The 18,915-nt window shown below is 43.8% G+C and overlaps 1 protein-coding gene across 1 annotated transcript in view; it reads left to right on the forward strand.

Annotated features, from left to right (window-relative positions):
• plxna2 (plexin A2) overlaps positions 1-18,915 on the forward strand; it is a 211,398-nt gene that overhangs the window by 176,967 nt on the left and 15,516 nt on the right. Inside the window, exons 23-26 of the mRNA XM_061057927.1 lie at positions 8,050-8,116; positions 8,365-8,511; positions 9,692-9,851; positions 13,019-13,122. Of these exons, the coding sequence (XP_060913910.1) occupies positions 8,050-8,116; positions 8,365-8,511; positions 9,692-9,851; positions 13,019-13,122 (478 nt within the window). The remainder of the gene's footprint in view (positions 1-8,049; positions 8,117-8,364; positions 8,512-9,691; positions 9,852-13,018; positions 13,123-18,915) is intronic.

An 18,915-nucleotide genomic window follows, 5' to 3' on the forward strand; every position in this document is an offset into this window, starting at 1 on the left:
GATTATCGATTTCACAGGGGTCTTTGGCTGTTTGTTGTCTTTCTCATCGCCTATTAAGAGAAAAGCAGACAGCCGTGCCAGACAGCTGACTCACACACACACACACACACACACATATATGTCTAGGATGCTAGTCAAATTGAACACGTCTCTTAGCAGTAATTGTGTTTGTGCAGGGCTCAGAGTGAGGCGGCGAGGCTTCGCTTGGTTGCAATTTTTTGCTTTTATTTGTCATTTCTGTCAGCTCTCCTCCACGCTAAATATATATAATTATCATATCATGTATAATAGGATTGTCATATATAACAGGATTGTGAGCTTGCTGTTATGTCCCCCTTTGTCTTCTGAGATCAATGAATTAACAGCATGCATTAAACAGATCCATGTGCATCAAAATCCCAAAGTACTAGTGCAATGAAAGAGCGTATTGGAATAGAAGTAGAGTAGAGTAGAAGTTGGGATCACTGAGGATGTTGTTCTAAATAAACTATTAATGAGCTTACAGTCCATATTGCTAAAGGAGAGAGCCAACATACACAGGAAGAACCTCCATCCCACTTCCTGTCCTTCATTCATATTACAGTGGATTAAAAGTGCATCCCAAGACATGTTCGAGTCGAAGCGTGGAGCGGTCCTTCTCTCGCCGCACAGCTGTCATCGAATTCTCCCTCCAAAGGGGAATATGTCCACAAGCTGGCATGCACGACCTTTTAAGAGACATTGGTAATCACACGGGCACTGCCGCAAAGATGCAAAAATAGTTCCATCTGTCATGACGTTTTAGCATGCTCACCCTCATGTTCTCTCAGTGACCTGCAGGACTGATCAAAGTTTAATGTGTACAACAGATCCAAATGGTTGTTTATCAAAGAGTAACGTTGGCAATATGCTTTGTTTGTTAAAGTTGACAAAAGCCACAAATAGACCGAAACTGAAAGAGCTATAGTTTGTCCGTCAAGATTTTCTGACTTTCCCTGCCTGTGTGAAAATGGAAAAACACTTGAAGCAGGTCACAAACTTTCCTATTATTTATTTAAACATAGAAAAAGCAACTAAATAACTTCCTACACACACATACATACTTTAGTTTTTCAAATTAGGGACTACTTTCAGCTGCAGATTTGTTGCCCCTGTGCGTATTTACAGCAACAGGACTACCAATGTGGGGGATGAGTGTAATGAATAGTGTGCCCATGTTTATCATATAGAGAAAGAACATTTCACCCATGTGCCTCATACTCTTGTTTAATAGTTTTAGGTCAACAATGGAGTTCTTCGGCTCAGAGAAAATAAGCTGTCAGGCTGTGGCCACACTGGCAATGTTTGTTTGTAGGGTAAACACACTGTGGATGCAGGCCTGTTTTTGGGAGGCCTTATGGGAGAAGAGATGCATGATTGTGAAACTAAGGTCTGAAATCAACGTTTTATGCAACAATTTGGCCGATTGCAAGTTTCTAATTCAGATGTTTTTCATACATTTTTTTTGCATTTTTTTTTTTTTGCATCTGTTTTTCAAATGAGATTTTCAGGAAACGTACGATGGTACAATGTGGTTGCTTAAGTAAAGAAGTTATACTTAATTATTGAGCCCTGTTCTCTGTGGTGAGCCCAAGTAAGAAGATGGAGTACCCTGCTAGCCACAGCTTAGCACAGGGGGAAAAGACAGGAAAAGGGAAGGCTTAAGAGGAAAATCATAAGGAATGAGGAGTGAGATGCGAGTTTATCTTTACACCTAAAAAACCGAATAATTATATAAATTTAGCAAATTAAAATAAGGCCCTTAATGCTTTCCACATATACAAGTTCTGTGGGCAGCATATTAAAGAAGTTCCATTGAAACTGATACTCTTATTAACATTAACACTGCGTCTCTTTCTGCCCTCTCTATCAACGTCCATTTTTCTGCATTCCTCTCACACACACTCTTTACCTCACATGGGGCAGATTATCTCCTGATGGTATTTTCTCTCCTGTATTTTGAGTATTTAATTGCTGATGTACTATCTATACTATATTGCGAATGATAATATTAGATTAACTTGTATCAGTCTCCAGTCGCTACACTCTTACGCTTAATGGTGGAGTCCTAACATAGATATAGCCTTAGCAATAACATTTTCAGTTATTTGGTTTAAAATAAAAATGTGTGTCTCTCTCACCTGGTGTGCAGGGCTAAAAGGTAGACCGAATAAAAAGGAGGTTAAAACAACATCGGTCCTCTTCACTGCTGTGAAGTGTCTGCCTGAAACGCATTTTGGCTCTTTGCTGGCAGCGGGTCTGACTTTCACAGCACTAATATGCTTACAGTGGGTCATAAATATGCATTTCACAGGAATATTTAATGACATTTCCATTCATTTGAATTCCTAAAAGAAGCTGAATGAGCTGAAGTGGTGTACGATAGAATACAAAATGAATCCGTGAAAAGCCTGTTGGCGGATGAGGCAGAATTGGAAACAAATCATCGTGATTTATTCAAGGATTTATTGGTCGATGTTATAACAGACACTGAGAATATAAGAAATGCAGCGGACACCATATGTAATGTAGGGCTGGATGTATTCGAATGCCTGAGGGCAGTTTGTGTATGTTTTGTTGTAGCTGCTCTGTGGCTTAAACTATTAGCCCTCTAATGCTAAGCTAAGATCTAATTCACACCAGTCTACTGAAAACAAACAACAGCATGCACAATTTCTTACTTTTTTTTCTTCCAACACTGATTCCCATATCTGAACTTGAGAACCGTGCATGTAATATTATAGCAAACATTGTTATAAGCCCTGGCTCATTACATTGAAGCACTCATTACCTTAAATCACATGGAGAACTTTGAAACATGCTAGGCTAACTTTAGCATCACTCACCTCAGGGTCAATCATGACTTCCTGTGTCAACCAAACTGCATCATCCATCCATCCATCCATCCATCCATCCATTGATCCATCCATCCATTGATCCATTGATCCATGCATCCATCCATCCATTGATCCATCCATTGATCTAATATTGACGCTGAGAGGTCACTTCAAATACCACATCTTGAATTTTGGTCGATTTCATATCATATCTGAAACTGTACAAAACAACTCTAGTGCTTTTCAAGCCTTTTAGGATCAGAGGTATAATGTACCCTGTCTGTAAAGTTCCTGGAATCACGTCTGAAGGGCGCACTTGTGCTCCTTCGAGGCTCGTTTTTCAAAGACACTCTGCTCTCTTTGGTATTTAAAGATTTGTGAATGCCTTCTGCTTTTCTTTGTCTTGATAGGAAAAGATTTGAGCTGCACAGCAGACACTTACATTCCACTAAAAGCTCTTTGAAAGCAATATATCTGAGCTTCGACGGCGCGTTGGAGTCCCTCACTCTGCATGCGCTCAGTGGAAATGATGCTTCTCCTCATGCTGTTTGGATTGTATTTTGCTACATTCGGGAAATATGTCCACTTTCTCTGTGTAATAAACATCTTCAGCGCTCACCCTAGCCTTCCTAATAGAGAGTTTATGCCATTACACAGCGCTGCTCTCTCTTTTCCCCTCGTCCATTTATTACAGAAACTCCTCGTGTGTTTGATGATCCCAACCAGAACCTTCTGGAATAGCACATTGCTTCTTTTTCACATTGAACTATTATCTGTTCTCTCCATCTTCTTCTTAAGTTTTACCAAAGCTGCTCTTTTTTTTTTTTTTTTACCCATTTCCCGTTCTTTTCTTTGTAATGTTCTTTTAATGGAATCACAGAACATTGCTTCCATCACCTTGAGACTTTTCAATCTTGTATTATTTTTCTCCTCAGCATTTTTCTAATGAGATTTCCGCCCATGCAGAGCAATGGAGTACAGAGTTATTAAGAGAGCGCGTATTGTGTTTGGCATTAGTCTCATTGAAAGACATTCCGCTGCCTGCTAATAAACCCACCCCAACCCCCTACCCCCGACTCTGCCATTAGTAGAGCGGAGATTGGGGGGCGGTGGGTGTAAGAAGCCCCCTCTTAAACACCATGTGGGATAATGAAATCCTGATGTTCATTAATGAAACTCAATTAATAGAAAGTAGGAAGTGGAGGCAGCTGAGGAGAAGGAGGACAAGAAGAAAGGGAGAAGGAGGAGAACAAAGTACGTCCCCCCCGTACATTCAAAGGGAGATATATTAAGGGGGAGTCTGCACAGCCCCCTTGAAAAAAAAGCTTTATTTGACTTCCTTCTTTGGGACTTGCTGAGCTTATTAAAAAGCTTAATAGGTTCCATTAACTTCTAACACACTCAAGTTTAATACAAGCTGGGAGGAGAACATGGTAAGCAATGGTGGGGAGGTGGTGTTGGGGGGAAGGGGGGGGGGTGAACATGGATTCCCTTAGAGGAAGGAGGGCAATTACAGGGGGATTTTGGGTATTGTCCAAAAAAATCCACGCTATGTTTAGGTTTATTCAGCGTGAAAATGCAGCCTCAGGCTCTCATAGTGGCTCTTTATTATGTTTATGACTTTTTTCTGTTTTGCAGCTTTGCAAGGTTGAGCTTCTGCGTACTGTTTGTCCTCCTTTTCTTTTTTTGGATGTAAACCTTTCACTGTGTGTTTGTTTATTTAAGAGGGACAAAAAACAAACGTTGAGCTAGATGAATAAAAAATGGACACTTCATCCGATTATAAAAGTGAAGCCAATGCGAAAGTGCCTTAAACCTGCACTCTTTCTAGTGGCCACTAGGGGGAGACTTCAGTAATTTTGTAAAATGAGGTCTGAGTGTATAAAACCAGATGAGAAATAATCTCACATCTCAGATGATTTATTACTCAATCGATCGTCTTGCTAATGACTCTTTGGTCTCTATCGCTTGTTTACTGTCCTCTTAATTAAAACGTGAATTAAAATGTGTATATTGTAGTCCCATTTAAAGTAAAATCAAAGATAAAGCAAGGTTAGCTTCAGGGCATGGCTTCCTGTGATTGGCATGTTGCTACAATGTCAAATGACAAAGAGAACACCTCCATCCATTCCATTTTCTTCCACTTATCCGAGGTCGGGTCGCGTTGGCAGCAGGTGAAGTAGGTCAACCTAGACTTCCGTCTCCCCAGCGACGCTTTGCAGCTCCTTCTTAGGGGATTCTGAGGTGTTCCCAGGCCAGACAGGATATAAAATCCCTCAAGCGAAGTCTGGGTCTACCAACGGGGTCTCCTCCCAGTTGGGCGAGCCCAGAAGACCTCCAAAGGGAGGCGTCCAGGTGGCGTCCTTATCAGATGCCGGAACCAACTCAAGTGGCTCCTTTTGAGGCAATGGAAGGGCGGCTCTATTTCGAGCTCCCCTCGAATGTCTGAGTTCCCCACCCTCTCTCTAAGGCTGAGCACAGCCAACCTCCGGAGGAAACTCCTTACGTCCAGTTTATCCACGATTACCAAAAAAAATTGGGCCTCAGATGTTAAAACTGAAATCGATGTGGAATTACTTAAACCGGCCCTTTTTTTAATGGCCACCAGGGGGAGATTCAAATAGTTACAAACAGAAGTGTGATTGTATAAATACTGAAATAAAAAGGCTATAAAGCAGGGTCAGTATAGGACATGGCTTCACATGGTTTCAACAAGAGTAGGGACGTCGCGATGAGTATCAATGTGGTCGCAAGATCAAATCAAGATGGTGACGGCAGAAATGCAAAACGCTTCAAAACGAGAGTTCAGAAAGAGGTGACATCATGGGGGTTCAGCCAGTTCTTTATAAAGTCTATGTCGGCTTCTCTTTCTGTAGTTGAAACAAGGACTATAATCTACATCTCTCCGCCCCGCTTGCACATCGCACTTTAAATAAACAAATAAATAAATAGACTGTCCTCCAGTTCTCCACTCTGTCAGCAAGCTGCCAATAGTCTGGCCGATACACAGTCTTGTTCTCAAAGGGCTTCCTCCCAGCATCACAACTACACAGCTCAGCTCCCCAAACAAAACATAACCTCTGCTCCACTGTCTTAACAACTGCAGAAAAGTTCTGTATTTGCATTGAAGAGGAGGAGAAATCTCCCTCAATCTCAATTTAATGAGACGGAGAGAATGACTGACACTTTGTCTTGTCTCAGTGACTAAAATGTTAGCTGTCTTAACCTCCTCTGGCTCAGACAATCCTTCTGGGACTACTTCTCCGGTCCCAGACTCTTGCTTATAGCCCTCAAACACAACGTTACGCAATTATCTCCATAATAGTCATAATCTCCCTTTAGGTCCATTCAGAGCCTGAATAGGTATAATCATCTCTGGCACTATTTAGCTGTAAGGAGACGGAAGCCTTCTCGCTTGTCTTTAATACCTGGCTGCTTTCGATTCCTCCTAATCCTCTGTTCAGCACAGTGAGGCCTCTCCATCGTATATACACCAGAGTAATCACAGTCATTTTCTTGCGACATTAACAGGGTCTTTTGTTCAGTGCATTGCCATTTATATTTGCAACAACTGAGCACAAACTGATGGGGAGAGATCGGTAACCGCCATGTGAACATCGCGAGGTTAACACAATTGTAGGGCGGCTAATCTTGTATTCTTAAATTGTGATCGCTGCGTGTAAGAGCTACGAAAGAACTGCTGTAGCTGACAGCGATGATTGTGTGGACCCAAGATTCAGTCCTGAAAAATCAATGTCAGATGTAGCACCATGTCCAAAAGACCAGCTGCTCATGGTATACTGAGGGCGGAGGGAAAAGGAGATGCAGGACAAACCAGATGAGATTTCCATTTTTTTTAGAGCTTGACCGATAATATCGGCCGATACTGGCATATCAAGTGATTATCATTATCTTCTAATTTTATTGCAGATATGGTGCAGCAATATTGTGTGATTTATTCACCAGTCAAAAAGTAATAGTTTGATTGTACAGCACTTTAGTCAACCTTTGTTGTTTGAAATCTGCTTTATAAATACTTTTGGATTATTACAAAAAACATATTAAAAAGTCCTTACATTTCATTTTTTGTTTCCGTGGTTACAGTATAGCAACGTATTCTCTCAGGTTACCAGTTCTGATGATGAAAGTGTCCATTAGAGTGAATGCAACACAAAAAAAAATAATAATAACTGGAAAAATATTTCAAAGTTTCGCTGAGAGTATTTCAGCGAAAATCTCAAGAAAATCTCAGTGTTCATGCATGAAGGGGTTAATCCTCTCTGCATGCAGGCCTGCTAAGTAGTCAAACAAAAGATCAGGACAGAATATTTTTTTTTTGATACAATGAGGTGTGAGTGAGTTGTTTCCATTCACCTCAGGTGCTCGTCCACACGAAGCTGCACACACTAACCCTTTCATCTAAGCTTCATGCTTGTTAACCGTTCCCACCTGGCTGTTTGCAATCTCTTGTCTTTTTTTTTTTTTTTCGAATTCTGTTTCTCTCCTCTCCCATGATGGTGCTAATGAGGCAGAGGGGGCAATGTTTGTCCAGCATCCAGAGAAAGATGTGAGAGAGAGAGTCATAAAGGAGGTGTACACAGCCCCTCTCGTGTGCTCTCTGGTAGAAATAGTGGAGAGGTCATCGCACACTTGTGTGTTTTCATGCCCAATCAAGCCCGGCAGCAGGCTGCACCTCCATGTGCGATTGACTGTGGGGGGGGGGGGGGGGGAAATGAGAGGAGAGGAGATGGTTTTGGCTGTGATCAGGCGTTACCTGGCTGTGACAGCGCTCGTCTCTCTCAACAGCTGAGGCTTGTCACAGCTGCTGATGTCCCACTGTGTGCAACCACACGTGAGCACACACACGCACACACACACACACACACACACACAGTCGCTCATACTCACATCCCATGCATACACACATTTTTTTTTTTTTTTTGCACGCACATGAACCATGCAAACACACATATGCCCTCTGTCTGCTCCGCTCTGTTCTGCTCACTCACTGTGACCACAGCGTTTCAGACAGTACACGAGCAGGATGCAACCCGCCCAGGATACCAAGATAACCTTCCTGAAGTCTCGCACATAACTCCATGAATTATTAAAGCGTTGTATTATCTGAAAGTTGGAAAATATCAAGTGAAGAGTTAAAATTTGTTTTTTTCCTGTTTGTTTATGCAAATTTCAGGACTGAATCTGTTGCAGAGAAGATGCTTACAAACTGGTTTGCCTTCCTACTTCACAAATTCCTCAAGGTTAGTACATCAAGCAACACATGCAGCGTGTGTGTGTGTGTGTGTGTGTGTGTGTTTACAGATGCATATATAAATATCTTCTGTGTGTCTTGTTAAATTTCTATATAAAAGGCATGATTACAAATCAGCAGATCTGTACAGAATTAGAACTTTTAAGATGTTTTCAGTCTGGTAATTTTAGTGTTTATGCTGTGAAGTTCTCTCATGTGTTAATCTGTGTGTGTGTGTGTGTGTGTCTGTGTTTACAGGAGTGTGCCGGGGAGCCTCTGTTCATGCTGTACTGCGCCATCAAGCAGCAGATGGAAAAGGGGCCCATCGACGCCATCACTGGAGAGGCCCGCTACTCCCTAAGTGAAGACAAGCTCATCCGCCAGCAGATCGAGTACAAGACTCTGGTACGACACACTCCATCGAGACACACAAGAAGCCCCGTTCAAAGCCTCACACACTCAAACAGAAGAAACCAGAGCACACATCATGCTGCACAGGACAGACAGATATTGAACTCACAAAATGCAAGCTTTCATTTTTAAAATTCTGCCAGGCTGAGATACAAACACCAGTTTTTGAATTTTGTTTCGATATGCTAAAGTAAATATTTTCTTTTTATGACCAACATTTTTATCGTTTTCAAATGTTTTACAGCAGTACAATACCAGCCAATAAATGATACAGAACAATACCCAACAAGGGTAACACTATCAATGCAAGACAAAAAAAAAAGACCGACAGACCTGACAAACAAAAATTATAATTAAGTTAAATTAAATACAGGAATAAAGCAGGACGATTAAAATATATGTAAATTAATAAAAAGGTAATAAAAAAAATAAAAAATAAATTCAAAGTAAATATTTTCTAACGGGTAACCCTTTCAAAATGTCGACTTTAAGCATGTGCCCACCTCTGAAGAAATATTCTTTGCCACCTGTCAGGTTGGCCTTTCTGCTTAATGCTCCTCCAACGTCCACAGCATGTCAATCACGCGACTTTAAATTAGGGGTGTCAAACTATGAATTTTTCTTGCACTTATAGCTGCGTGTTTGAAATGCCATTCTTTTTCTGTCTCAACCTGTGTTAGTTTGTTTTTTTTCCCCCACATAGAAAAACATTAACTAATGATCCCAGAGGCTCCAGTGTTGGTCCAACAACAGGCTAGGTGGCTGTGATGAGATCAGAACACACACACACACACACACACACACACACACACACACACACACACATGCACACACAGTAAAACTCGCACAGCCAGCATGCGACATGACAATGCTCTGATTGCTCCGACCGGGAGTTTGGCTCATTACGTGCTAATACCCCGGCAGAGCTGGAAATTGGTGTCCCGCCGAAGGTGTGAAATTAGATTTTGGGTTGCCAGCGCGAGCGGAAATGGTTTTTCTCAGAGCTCCTGCCATGCTCCGAGGAGACTTTAATGAGAGCGAAGCCTCCATTTGGACCCGAGTTCCAACCAGTATCAGGAAACCCTCTAGCCCTGTGGCCCTCGCTCTTTATTTTCCTTCTGTGATTTTTTTTTTTTTTCCCTTCTCCTCTCTCCCCCCAATCTGCACAATTCAGATACTGAACTGTGTGAACCCCGACAACGAAAACAGTCCGGAGATTCCCGTGAAGGTGCTGAACTGCGACACCATCACCCAGGTGAAGGAGAAGATCCTGGACGCCGTCTACAAGAACATGCCCTACTCTCAGCGGCCGCGAGCTGTCGACATGGACCTCGGTATGGCACCAACACACACTTTTACCCGCACACAGAGACAGCAGTAACAGACGCAGTAAGCAGGTGTAAAGTCCTTCACACCTGCAGATTAATGTATCAGTGAGAGAAAAGCTAGCCATGTGTACAGATTATCAGTGCATTAGTGTGATAAAAAGCTGTGTTCCAGCAGCACAGCCAGCCTCAGTGTGCTGCTGCCAGGCCTTCTATCAGACTGACTGACAGCGTGTGTGTGTGTGTGTGTGTGTGTGTGTGTGTGTGTGTGTGTGTGTGTGTGTGTGTGTGTGTGTGTGTGTGTGTGTGTGTGTGTGTGTGTGTGTGTGTATGTGTGTGCGCACGCTGCATCCCTCCGTCTGGCTGCTTCAGCTGCCCGCCGCTGCCAATAAGATGCAGTAGATTGAGACAGAGGAGTATGCATGTCTTTGTGTGTCTGTGACGTGGCTGTCTGGCTGACCCAGGTAAGAGCTGACAGACGGGCTCGGCAGCCTCACGTCGGGCTCCACTCCCACGCAGTCTGCCACTTTCATTCTCTCCCGTCCGTACCTTGCCTTTTAATTTTTTTCCCCCCCTGTTCTTCTCAATTCCCCCGATTCTGCATGGGGTGGGGGGGGGGGGGGGGGGGGGGGGGGAAACAAAAAGCCCTGCCCATGGCTGCTGGAAATCACCCCCCCTTTTTGTCCATCCTCCACAGTATTTCCTCTCTGTCCGTCCACTGTTCTGTGTTCGTTCTCTTTTGTTCATTTTTCATTTCGAGCGGCCGCGATGAATCACTGAATCGATTCAACGGTTGGAAGAAAATTAATCACGAGTTGTTAGGATAGTTGATTAGGCGTTCCAGTAAATTTTTCCAGCAAACATGTTAAACATTTACTGGTTTCTGCGTCTTAATTCTAACAATTGTCTGCTTTTCTTTGTCATGTATGGAGTTCTGGGTTTTAAACAAAGGAAGCTAATTGAAGACGTCACTTTCGATTTTTGGGAGGTTTTGTTGCGCTTTTCCCCAATTTAGGACTTTTTATAGACTAAGAGATTCAATAAACAATTGTGAAAAGAATCAACAGATTAATCAGAGATTAAAATAATCACAAGTTGCATTCCAGTTTTCTCACCCTTTATCTGATGCCTTGAAAATGATTGAGTCCGCTGCACATGTCCGTATGTGTGTTTTTTTTGTCTTTTTTTTTTTGTTGTTGTTGAAATGTTAGACGGTTGCCAGGCAGCGATATCATGTGGTCACCTGGCAGAGGCACACAGTAATAAAACCCAGTCAACAGAGGAGAAAATCAATGATCACTCCCAGCATGAGAGCCTCGATGGCTGTCCACTTCCCCGTCAACACCCTTATTATCATTTCATTAGCCCAAAACGAGCCGTCAGCTCCTCTTCTCCACCCGCACTCCTCAAAGCCTCCACCTGCGCCCCCCCCCCCATCCCCTCCTCTTCCTATTTTCTTTATTTTTAAATAAGGTGGTTTTCTCATCCCTCCCTGTCTGCTCTTACTCCTCTCGTCTTTCTGACCCTGACGGGCTGACTGCTGCGTATGCTAATGTCACGCCATTTCTTGCGACACGAGTACCAATTAAAGCGTGCAGCCTGCCTGCATATACATCTTGAAAATGTTCGTGTGTAATGTTTAATTAAGATCCGTGTCAATCCAGAGTCTGTGAGAGAACACACACACACACACACACACACACACACACTCGTAAAGAGCTGTACAAGAGCCCCGGATTCTGATATCTGTTAATGTGTGAAGAGAGCTCTCTCTCTGGGAGTCGTACAGGTGGATGTTTCACTGAGTGAAAGGCAAATGAGCTTTGAAAAGAGGTGCTTCAGTGTCATAAGGAAAGTTTTGGTTACATTAGCAGAGTTCACAACTACCCTGCATGTACCATAAGACAGAAAGAACACTCTGGAAAAAAGTTGAATTCTGGGTAAAGGCAGATTGGTTAACTAAACCTGCTAACAAAAATACTGAAGAAAAATATTGTAGAAAGTGCAAAGCATGGAGTGTAAGGATCCTCTGCTTTGGTTTTGTGTACAATGTTTGAAAGTCAGACACATGCAAGGATTTTTCAGTCAGTCATGTAGCTTCTAAAAAAAGGCTTGCAACAGCTTCTCTGAACATGTTTTAACCAATCACAATCATTAAAAACTGATTACAAATTGACACCTGATATAGGAAGTATTTACAGTTTCATATTCTGAATTACACAAAAGATCTACAGCCAAACATTTTTCTTCCAATCTAGTTCCTAGAATACACCTGAGACCAAAACCTGTTCGACATAAAACAGTCCCATCTGGGAAATAAACAGGTGCAACTGTGATTTTGTAAATAAATCTAGATTTTGAAGTACTTGGCCACAATTGAATGTTTTCTTTTTTTTTAAGATTTATTTTTAATGGGGAGATAGGACAGTGGATAGAGTGAGGAATCAGGGAGAGAGATGGTGGGGAATGGCATGCGGGGAAGGAGCCACAGGTCGGATTCAAGCCTGGTCCGCCCGCAGCCCCCATACTGTACATGGGGCGTGCGCACTAACCACTGCGCCACCAGCGCCCCGCACAGAAAATATTTTTTAACTAGCACTTTACCTTTCTTTTTTACGACCAGAGGTTCTCAAAGCATGCAGATAATCCATTGAGTCTGACACCTACTCGCTGCAGAAGTTTCAGACTTTGTATATAACTCTTAACTCTGGAGCTGCTGTAATGCACACATTTCCCCCACGGGGGATCAGTAAAGTTTATCTTTATCTTTATCTTTATCTTTATCTTTATCTTTTAAAAAAAGGCTCAATCTTGTCGCTGATCTTCTGTTTGACTTTTTTACAAGATAAAGAGACATTAGCATTAATTCCACTCTATTTCACAAAAGCATGAAATCTCCTCACGTTGCCATTTTAATTACATGTAATAAACTCCTCCCTGTCAAAACGCTACAGAGGCTGAAAGCACACACAGAAGTATTCCACTGTACCCACATGCTAACTCAAAGCAGATGTGTCTCTCTACCACATGGATGTTTTCATATGTAGTCATTACACACGACACCGAACTCAAACCACAAGTGAAACCAAGACAAATGACTTTTTTTTTTTCAGGCTAACCATGATGTATAACTTTCATACGCAGTTGTGTATAACTCTGTGTGTTTGTTTCCTCAGAGTGGCGCCAGGGGCGGATGGCTCGTGTGGTGCTGCAGGATGAAGACATCACCACCAAGATAGAAAACGACTGGAAGAGACTCAACACTCTCATGCACTACCAGGTAAACACACAAAACGCAGGCTATAGCTGAATATTTTCCCTTAATTAACTCTCAAACTTTTATCAAGAAAGGGTTCATTTCGGTTCACTTTCTGACGCGGCTTTTATTATGGAGATTGCACCACATACCTTTCCCAACTTTGATGTTTCCTGCTCTTGACTTTTAGGCAGCCAATTTTTTAGCTCCTCATTTGCATGCCCTTGCCTGGCTTAATCCAAGTGACAGAATAGAGGACAATTACTGTACAGGTGGCAGGCGAGATGAACCCTCAGCTTCTCTGTCGACACTTCTCCCCCCCCCCCCCCGGAGAGATGAAGCTGCTCCAGTCAGGAGGATAACATCTCTCTCTCCCTCTCTCTCTCTCTTCCTGCCCCTGTGACTTTTACGATGGCAACAATTAGTCCTGCTGTGCTCGCGCTGCTTTCCTCTCTTGACAAGTAGAAGCTTGATTCACACAATTTTTTGTGCTCATAAGTGCAACCTGCCTACCCTACCTCTTAACAAGGAGGGGGAAGAGGAAAGCTTAAGAGGAGGAAAAATAGGGAGCAGGAGGATTTCTGCATTTCTTCAGGAGGACTTATAACTCCTGAAGTTGGAAATGAAAACATGGGGAGTAAAAGAAAGCAAGAAAGTGATGATGAAGAAGAAGAGCAAAGTTTAATGACACGGGAGGGAAAAAAAGGATAAGGCAGCCGTCTCCCCAGGTCGTGAATCTTTTCCCAGCGTGTTTTCAACCAGCGCTCATTAGTCAGCCAAGGGAGACCATCTGCTTAAAAGACAGCATGAGTCCTGATTCTGCAGCTGTGGTAGGGGGCTTGAAGACCAGGACCTTGTGGCAAGGGGACGAAGCTCCATCTAGAGGTATAAAACAGGGACAAGCCTGGTGAAGTTCATGCTCCCCTCACGCTGGCGGGGGGGGGGTCAATCTGACCTTGTGCCCCAAGCAGAGCGAGCGGAGTCATGGAACAGCTGCAGGCGTCATTAGAAGAAGGGACACATCACAGTGTCCTTCACACAGGAGCTGGCACCATGCAGCTTCTTTCTCCTTTGTCTTCACCCTTTTTCTGCCCTCACCTTCATGACCTCTACTACAGCTCTGCGTATACCAAAAGTTCCTGTGACTAGTTCCAGGAGTGAATTTAGACAGTATGTAGTGCATTATCATCTATTTTATGTTATCTTATTTACCCCCTAAAAAGTTCTCTGCTAGTGGTTAGTGCTTCCTGAAGGTACAGGGACTTCGGAAAGGACTTGCAGCATTGATTGTTTGTCAAAAAGTATAGTACCTGCAGCATTCAGAAGACTCTTTTAATCTACATGCCGAACAGACTGAAAGTTGAGGTGGCGTCATTGGAAACAAGGCTGAAAAGGTTCCTCTAGCCGGTGTTTGTGTCATTACCTGTGAAAGAACCACACCCCATATTGCACCAAACAGAAAATCTTCAGTGCTGCAAGGGCCACCCTAAAGTCACTGTACTTATGTAGAATACTTCCCCCCACCTGGCAGGGACCTTTTTTTTGGGGGGAGCAGGTATTCCGACCAAAAGTTCCAAAAACTTCCAGTCTTTCAGGGATTAGGAAGCTTCCAGTCTGATTTAGGGCTGCGTTTCTAACCGGGTCTACAGCTGTGGAGATAAGGCAAACGATTCTGCTTACGTGTGGTAACGTCTTCTGAAAGCTGCAAGCACTCAACCAATCAGAAATGTTTAGTGTCTGCAAGTCCCAAGCCCATGTTCTCGCACATCCGGAAGATACTACCCACCACCACTGTTGCAGGGAATGTGAGGAATTGAGGTGTAAAGTAAAGCCCCCCCAGACTTTATTCAGACCCTGGTTATAATGCTTTATATTCCCTCCAAGAGTCCTTCTTACCTGGGGAAATTCCTGCAGTAGAAACATCACCGCAAATTTTGGCAAACTCTCTCTAGATCTCCAACTCGTTAACATTTTTCTTACCCACTGATTTCCTTCTCGCCCACTGACTAGAAATGAGCATCCCTTCTGCCTTAATTTCCTCCTGTGTCCCTCTCATGCTCTCATAGAGTACCTCTTCTCCTCTTGTCCTCTGAAGTCCTTTAATCCTTGATGAAGCAGTTTGTTCGCACCCCGCAACATAATGGCCCCCTCTTGTTGTTTTTTCACAATCCTTACCATCGCAGTCTGTCTGCCATCGTTAGCCAAGGGAGAGACGCTACAGGGCACGCAGTCACACGCCCGTGGCCGCTTTACTTTCTCTCGCTCGATAGCGGATCTGAGGAACCGCTATTGATCACGGTTCTGAGGGTCCCTGTGCGGAACGTGAAAAGCCTGATACGGTGACAACTTCAGAGGAGACGCTGGCGGGTCTGCAGGGGCGACATAGAGAAGGAGAAAGAGAAAGAAGGATGAGGGCAGTTTGTGAAACGACGGCGTACTCTTGTGCATCGTTACTGATTTTGACGAGCTGGCGTCGGCCCCCGTCGGGTGTGTGTTTGCGTCACGCTACCCTGCCGTCGCATTGGCAGCTGCAAACTGCACATCTGGGCTGCCGATCACAACAAGGGAGCACAGCTCATTAGGGCCCCAGAGTGAAGGAGAAGCTCGAAAGTAAAAAAAAAAAAAAAGAAGAAATATCGAAAGGGGGTCTGAAATATGCAGAGCGAGGCCCAAGCGTCGCCCGGAGTCTTCGCTAATTCACCCATAGCAGAGACACAGGGACCAGACAGAGGCATTAAAATTCACAGGTGCTCACAGCGTCTGAAGAAACCCCACTGGCTACTTACCCCATGCCACATGGGAAATAATGGTTTACATAACCTGTATATGGAATGCACATCTCCCCAGCTTCCTGCTACACCTAAATGAAAAACATAAATGCACACATTTAAATTCTAATCTTTATTCATCACCTTTGTACTCACAGTCAGGGGATTAAACTCCCTCCTCCCCACCCCGTGTTCTCTATTTCTGTATTTTATACAGTCTTCCTTGCACAGATACAGATAGAAGAAGATAGGAGCTCACCAAATATTTGCAACCAATGCCTATATGCACACACACACACACACACTCATACAGCAGGTTCAAACACTGGAGTTGAGATAAAAGATTCATGAGATTGGAGACTTTGTGGCTGATTGCTGATTTGGATCTTTTTGTTGTTTAATCCAGCACCCCGTTGGAGGAAAAAAGCGTTTCATCACACCTTCTTTCTTCCTCAGACATAGCATGGTATAACCTCGCTACTGCTGGATATCATCCAGGCACTTAAACAGGGATCCCAAAGACTTTCATACCTGCTGAATCAGGCAGACCCTACAGACTTGACTTACTGTTTTGGAGAGGGCAGCATTAGGGTTATTTATGATGATTCAAAAGGCATATTGATAATTGCTTGGTGCATCCATTTGTTGGGGAAACATTAGCAGTGTGTCCGGATTAATGTCCCCAATGAGCAGACTGTAAGAAGTGGACTGCGCCCTCTTTTACTTTGCCCGAGACTGCATCAAAATGAAAAGTGACCTCAGTCCGCCCTCTCCTCTGTGGTGAATGAAACAGGGAGAAAGGACTTAGAGAGCCTGCCAGCTAGATCCTGTTACCAAGCTTGCAGACATCACTCAGGGCATTTTGGGCTATTTTCAACAGCCCCAGATCCACCACATGCTACTACAATGCTATGCGGTCATTAATCAGGGGATGGCATGCAGCAAAGGGCCAAGAGTGGACTGGAATCCACGCCCACTGCGTCACTATCTGTTGCCCCACCTCGACATTCTTACAGATTCTTCTGTGACAGATTTAACTGATTAAACCCTAAACTGTATTCATACTGTATCTCCATATTACACACACTTACTTACTTACTTAGTATTGACCGTTCACATCTTGGATGGTTTTGGTTGTATGCAGGGAAAATGCAACAATTTAGTATTTTTAAAGATTTCTTTTTGGACTTTTTGTGTCTTTAATTGAGAGATAGGACAGTGGATAGAGTTGGAAATCAGGCAGAGAGAGAGAGTAGGGAATGTCATGCGGGAAAGGAGCCACAGGTGGGATTCGAACCTTGGGGCGCGAGCACTAACCACTGCGCCACCAGCACCCCAACAATTTAGTATTTTATAAATCTCTGTGACCGAATATCTAAAAAATAAATTCACACTCCCTAGGGAGAGAGAGAGAGAGAGAGGGGCGACATTCACCAAACAGCGTCAGGATTTGGTTGTTGAAACTGTGACCGGTGCGGCTAGGACTGAAGCCTGAGCTAAGTTGTCCCTCTTGATGTTTCAGCTCATTTTAAGTCCAGGCCTGAATATTCTGCTAAGGATGTCTGCTTGATACAAACGGAAGCTGAAGAATCATGGCTGTTGCCACCCGTTTTTGGCAGACATTAGCTGATATTTTCAGAATAAAAGCATACAGTTAAACCCGAGTAAATGTAATCAGAGTGACTGGCAATCTACTCTATAGAAGATTCCTAGCTTGTGTCAGAGTTTTATTCCCCAATGGAAGCCCATTGAACGTTGCACATATGCACAGGTTGTGTGTTTCCAGGCCACTGGGCAGAGTTGACAGGTTCGATAAACATCATGATCTTAGGGCACGAGTCCCAGAGAGATGAGACACCGAAGGGGGAAACAGGCCAGGACCGGGTCTGTGGGATGAGAGAGATAGGGGGCTTGACCACACTCTGCTGTCTGGTCGGCTCTGCACCGTCTAATGGAAGGTCTTATCAGCGGCAGGGCCCACAAGCCCTTATCACACCTGCCCACTATCAGCCCCACACTGGATTATCCCTGAAGGGCGAATCTGCACGCCTTCAATCATTTACTCTATCACAAGGACCCATCTCTGCTGTAGCCTCTCTGTCAGCCATAAAAAGCAGAGAGAAAGAGGGGGGAGATGGAGGGAGGCGCAAGGGGAAAGGGGGGGGGGGGGGACAGAGAAGCTATTTCATGCTCCTCAGAGAAAATGTATCACAGGAAGAGAGAAACTTCACGGAAGTCCTCGCTGATGGTGTATTAGAGTTTCTCGGTGCATTCTGGGACACGAGGAGGCTAAAGGATGGAGAGGGCCGTGGAAATTAAGTTCAGGAGAGTGAAGACAAATGACGAAGGAGGTGAGGAAAGAAAGAAAAGGAATAAAAGGGGGGGGGGGGGGGGGGTTGGTTATGAAGACGGTTTTTCATTTTTTTCTCCAAGAGGCCGGGGTTCCAGAGCTGCATCTTTAAGAGGATTCCTCCAGATTTCATTCCCAATCTTCGAGTGTCTCTCCAGTGTGGCGACTAGAGGCCAGATGGCAACTTCAGCTAATAGCACAGCCGAGATTAGCTTGGAAAAAGAGAGCGGGGAGGAAAGGGGGTGAGGACGAGGCTGAAGGGAGGATGAGAGGGCGTTTGGCGCTCAATAGCAAGGAAGAACTATGTACACGCCAATCCCAACGTCCACAAGCTCTGTCTCTCCAACAAAGACGGCAAGAGCCCAGTCCTGCTGAAAGCAAATGAAAAGAGGAATTTTCTGCTTTTTTCCGTAGATTCTTTGAGGTACTCCTTTTGGAGCCTGGCATTTGCCTTTTTTTTTTTTTGTTTATTTCTCCACTGGAGGCTCGTCAGTTTTTTTCTTTGCCGGGTCTGAAGCAGAAATCCCTCCTCAGGGTGGGCTGTTAAATGCCAGCCAACAAGCTGTTTGTTGTGTTGGCTCCCTGAAAAGAACCACAAGTTTTTGTTTCTGCTGGGTTTTTTGTGTTTTCATCTGAAAAAGGGGATGTTTTGGTGCACTCAGAGTTGCAGCTTTTCGAGGATTAAGTCGAGTTTAATTG

The sequence above is a fragment of the Labrus mixtus genome, chromosome 15 (genome assembly GCF_963584025.1).
Source record: "Labrus mixtus chromosome 15, fLabMix1.1, whole genome shotgun sequence".
In the NCBI taxonomy this organism is placed as follows: domain Eukaryota; kingdom Metazoa; phylum Chordata; class Actinopteri; order Labriformes; family Labridae; genus Labrus; species Labrus mixtus.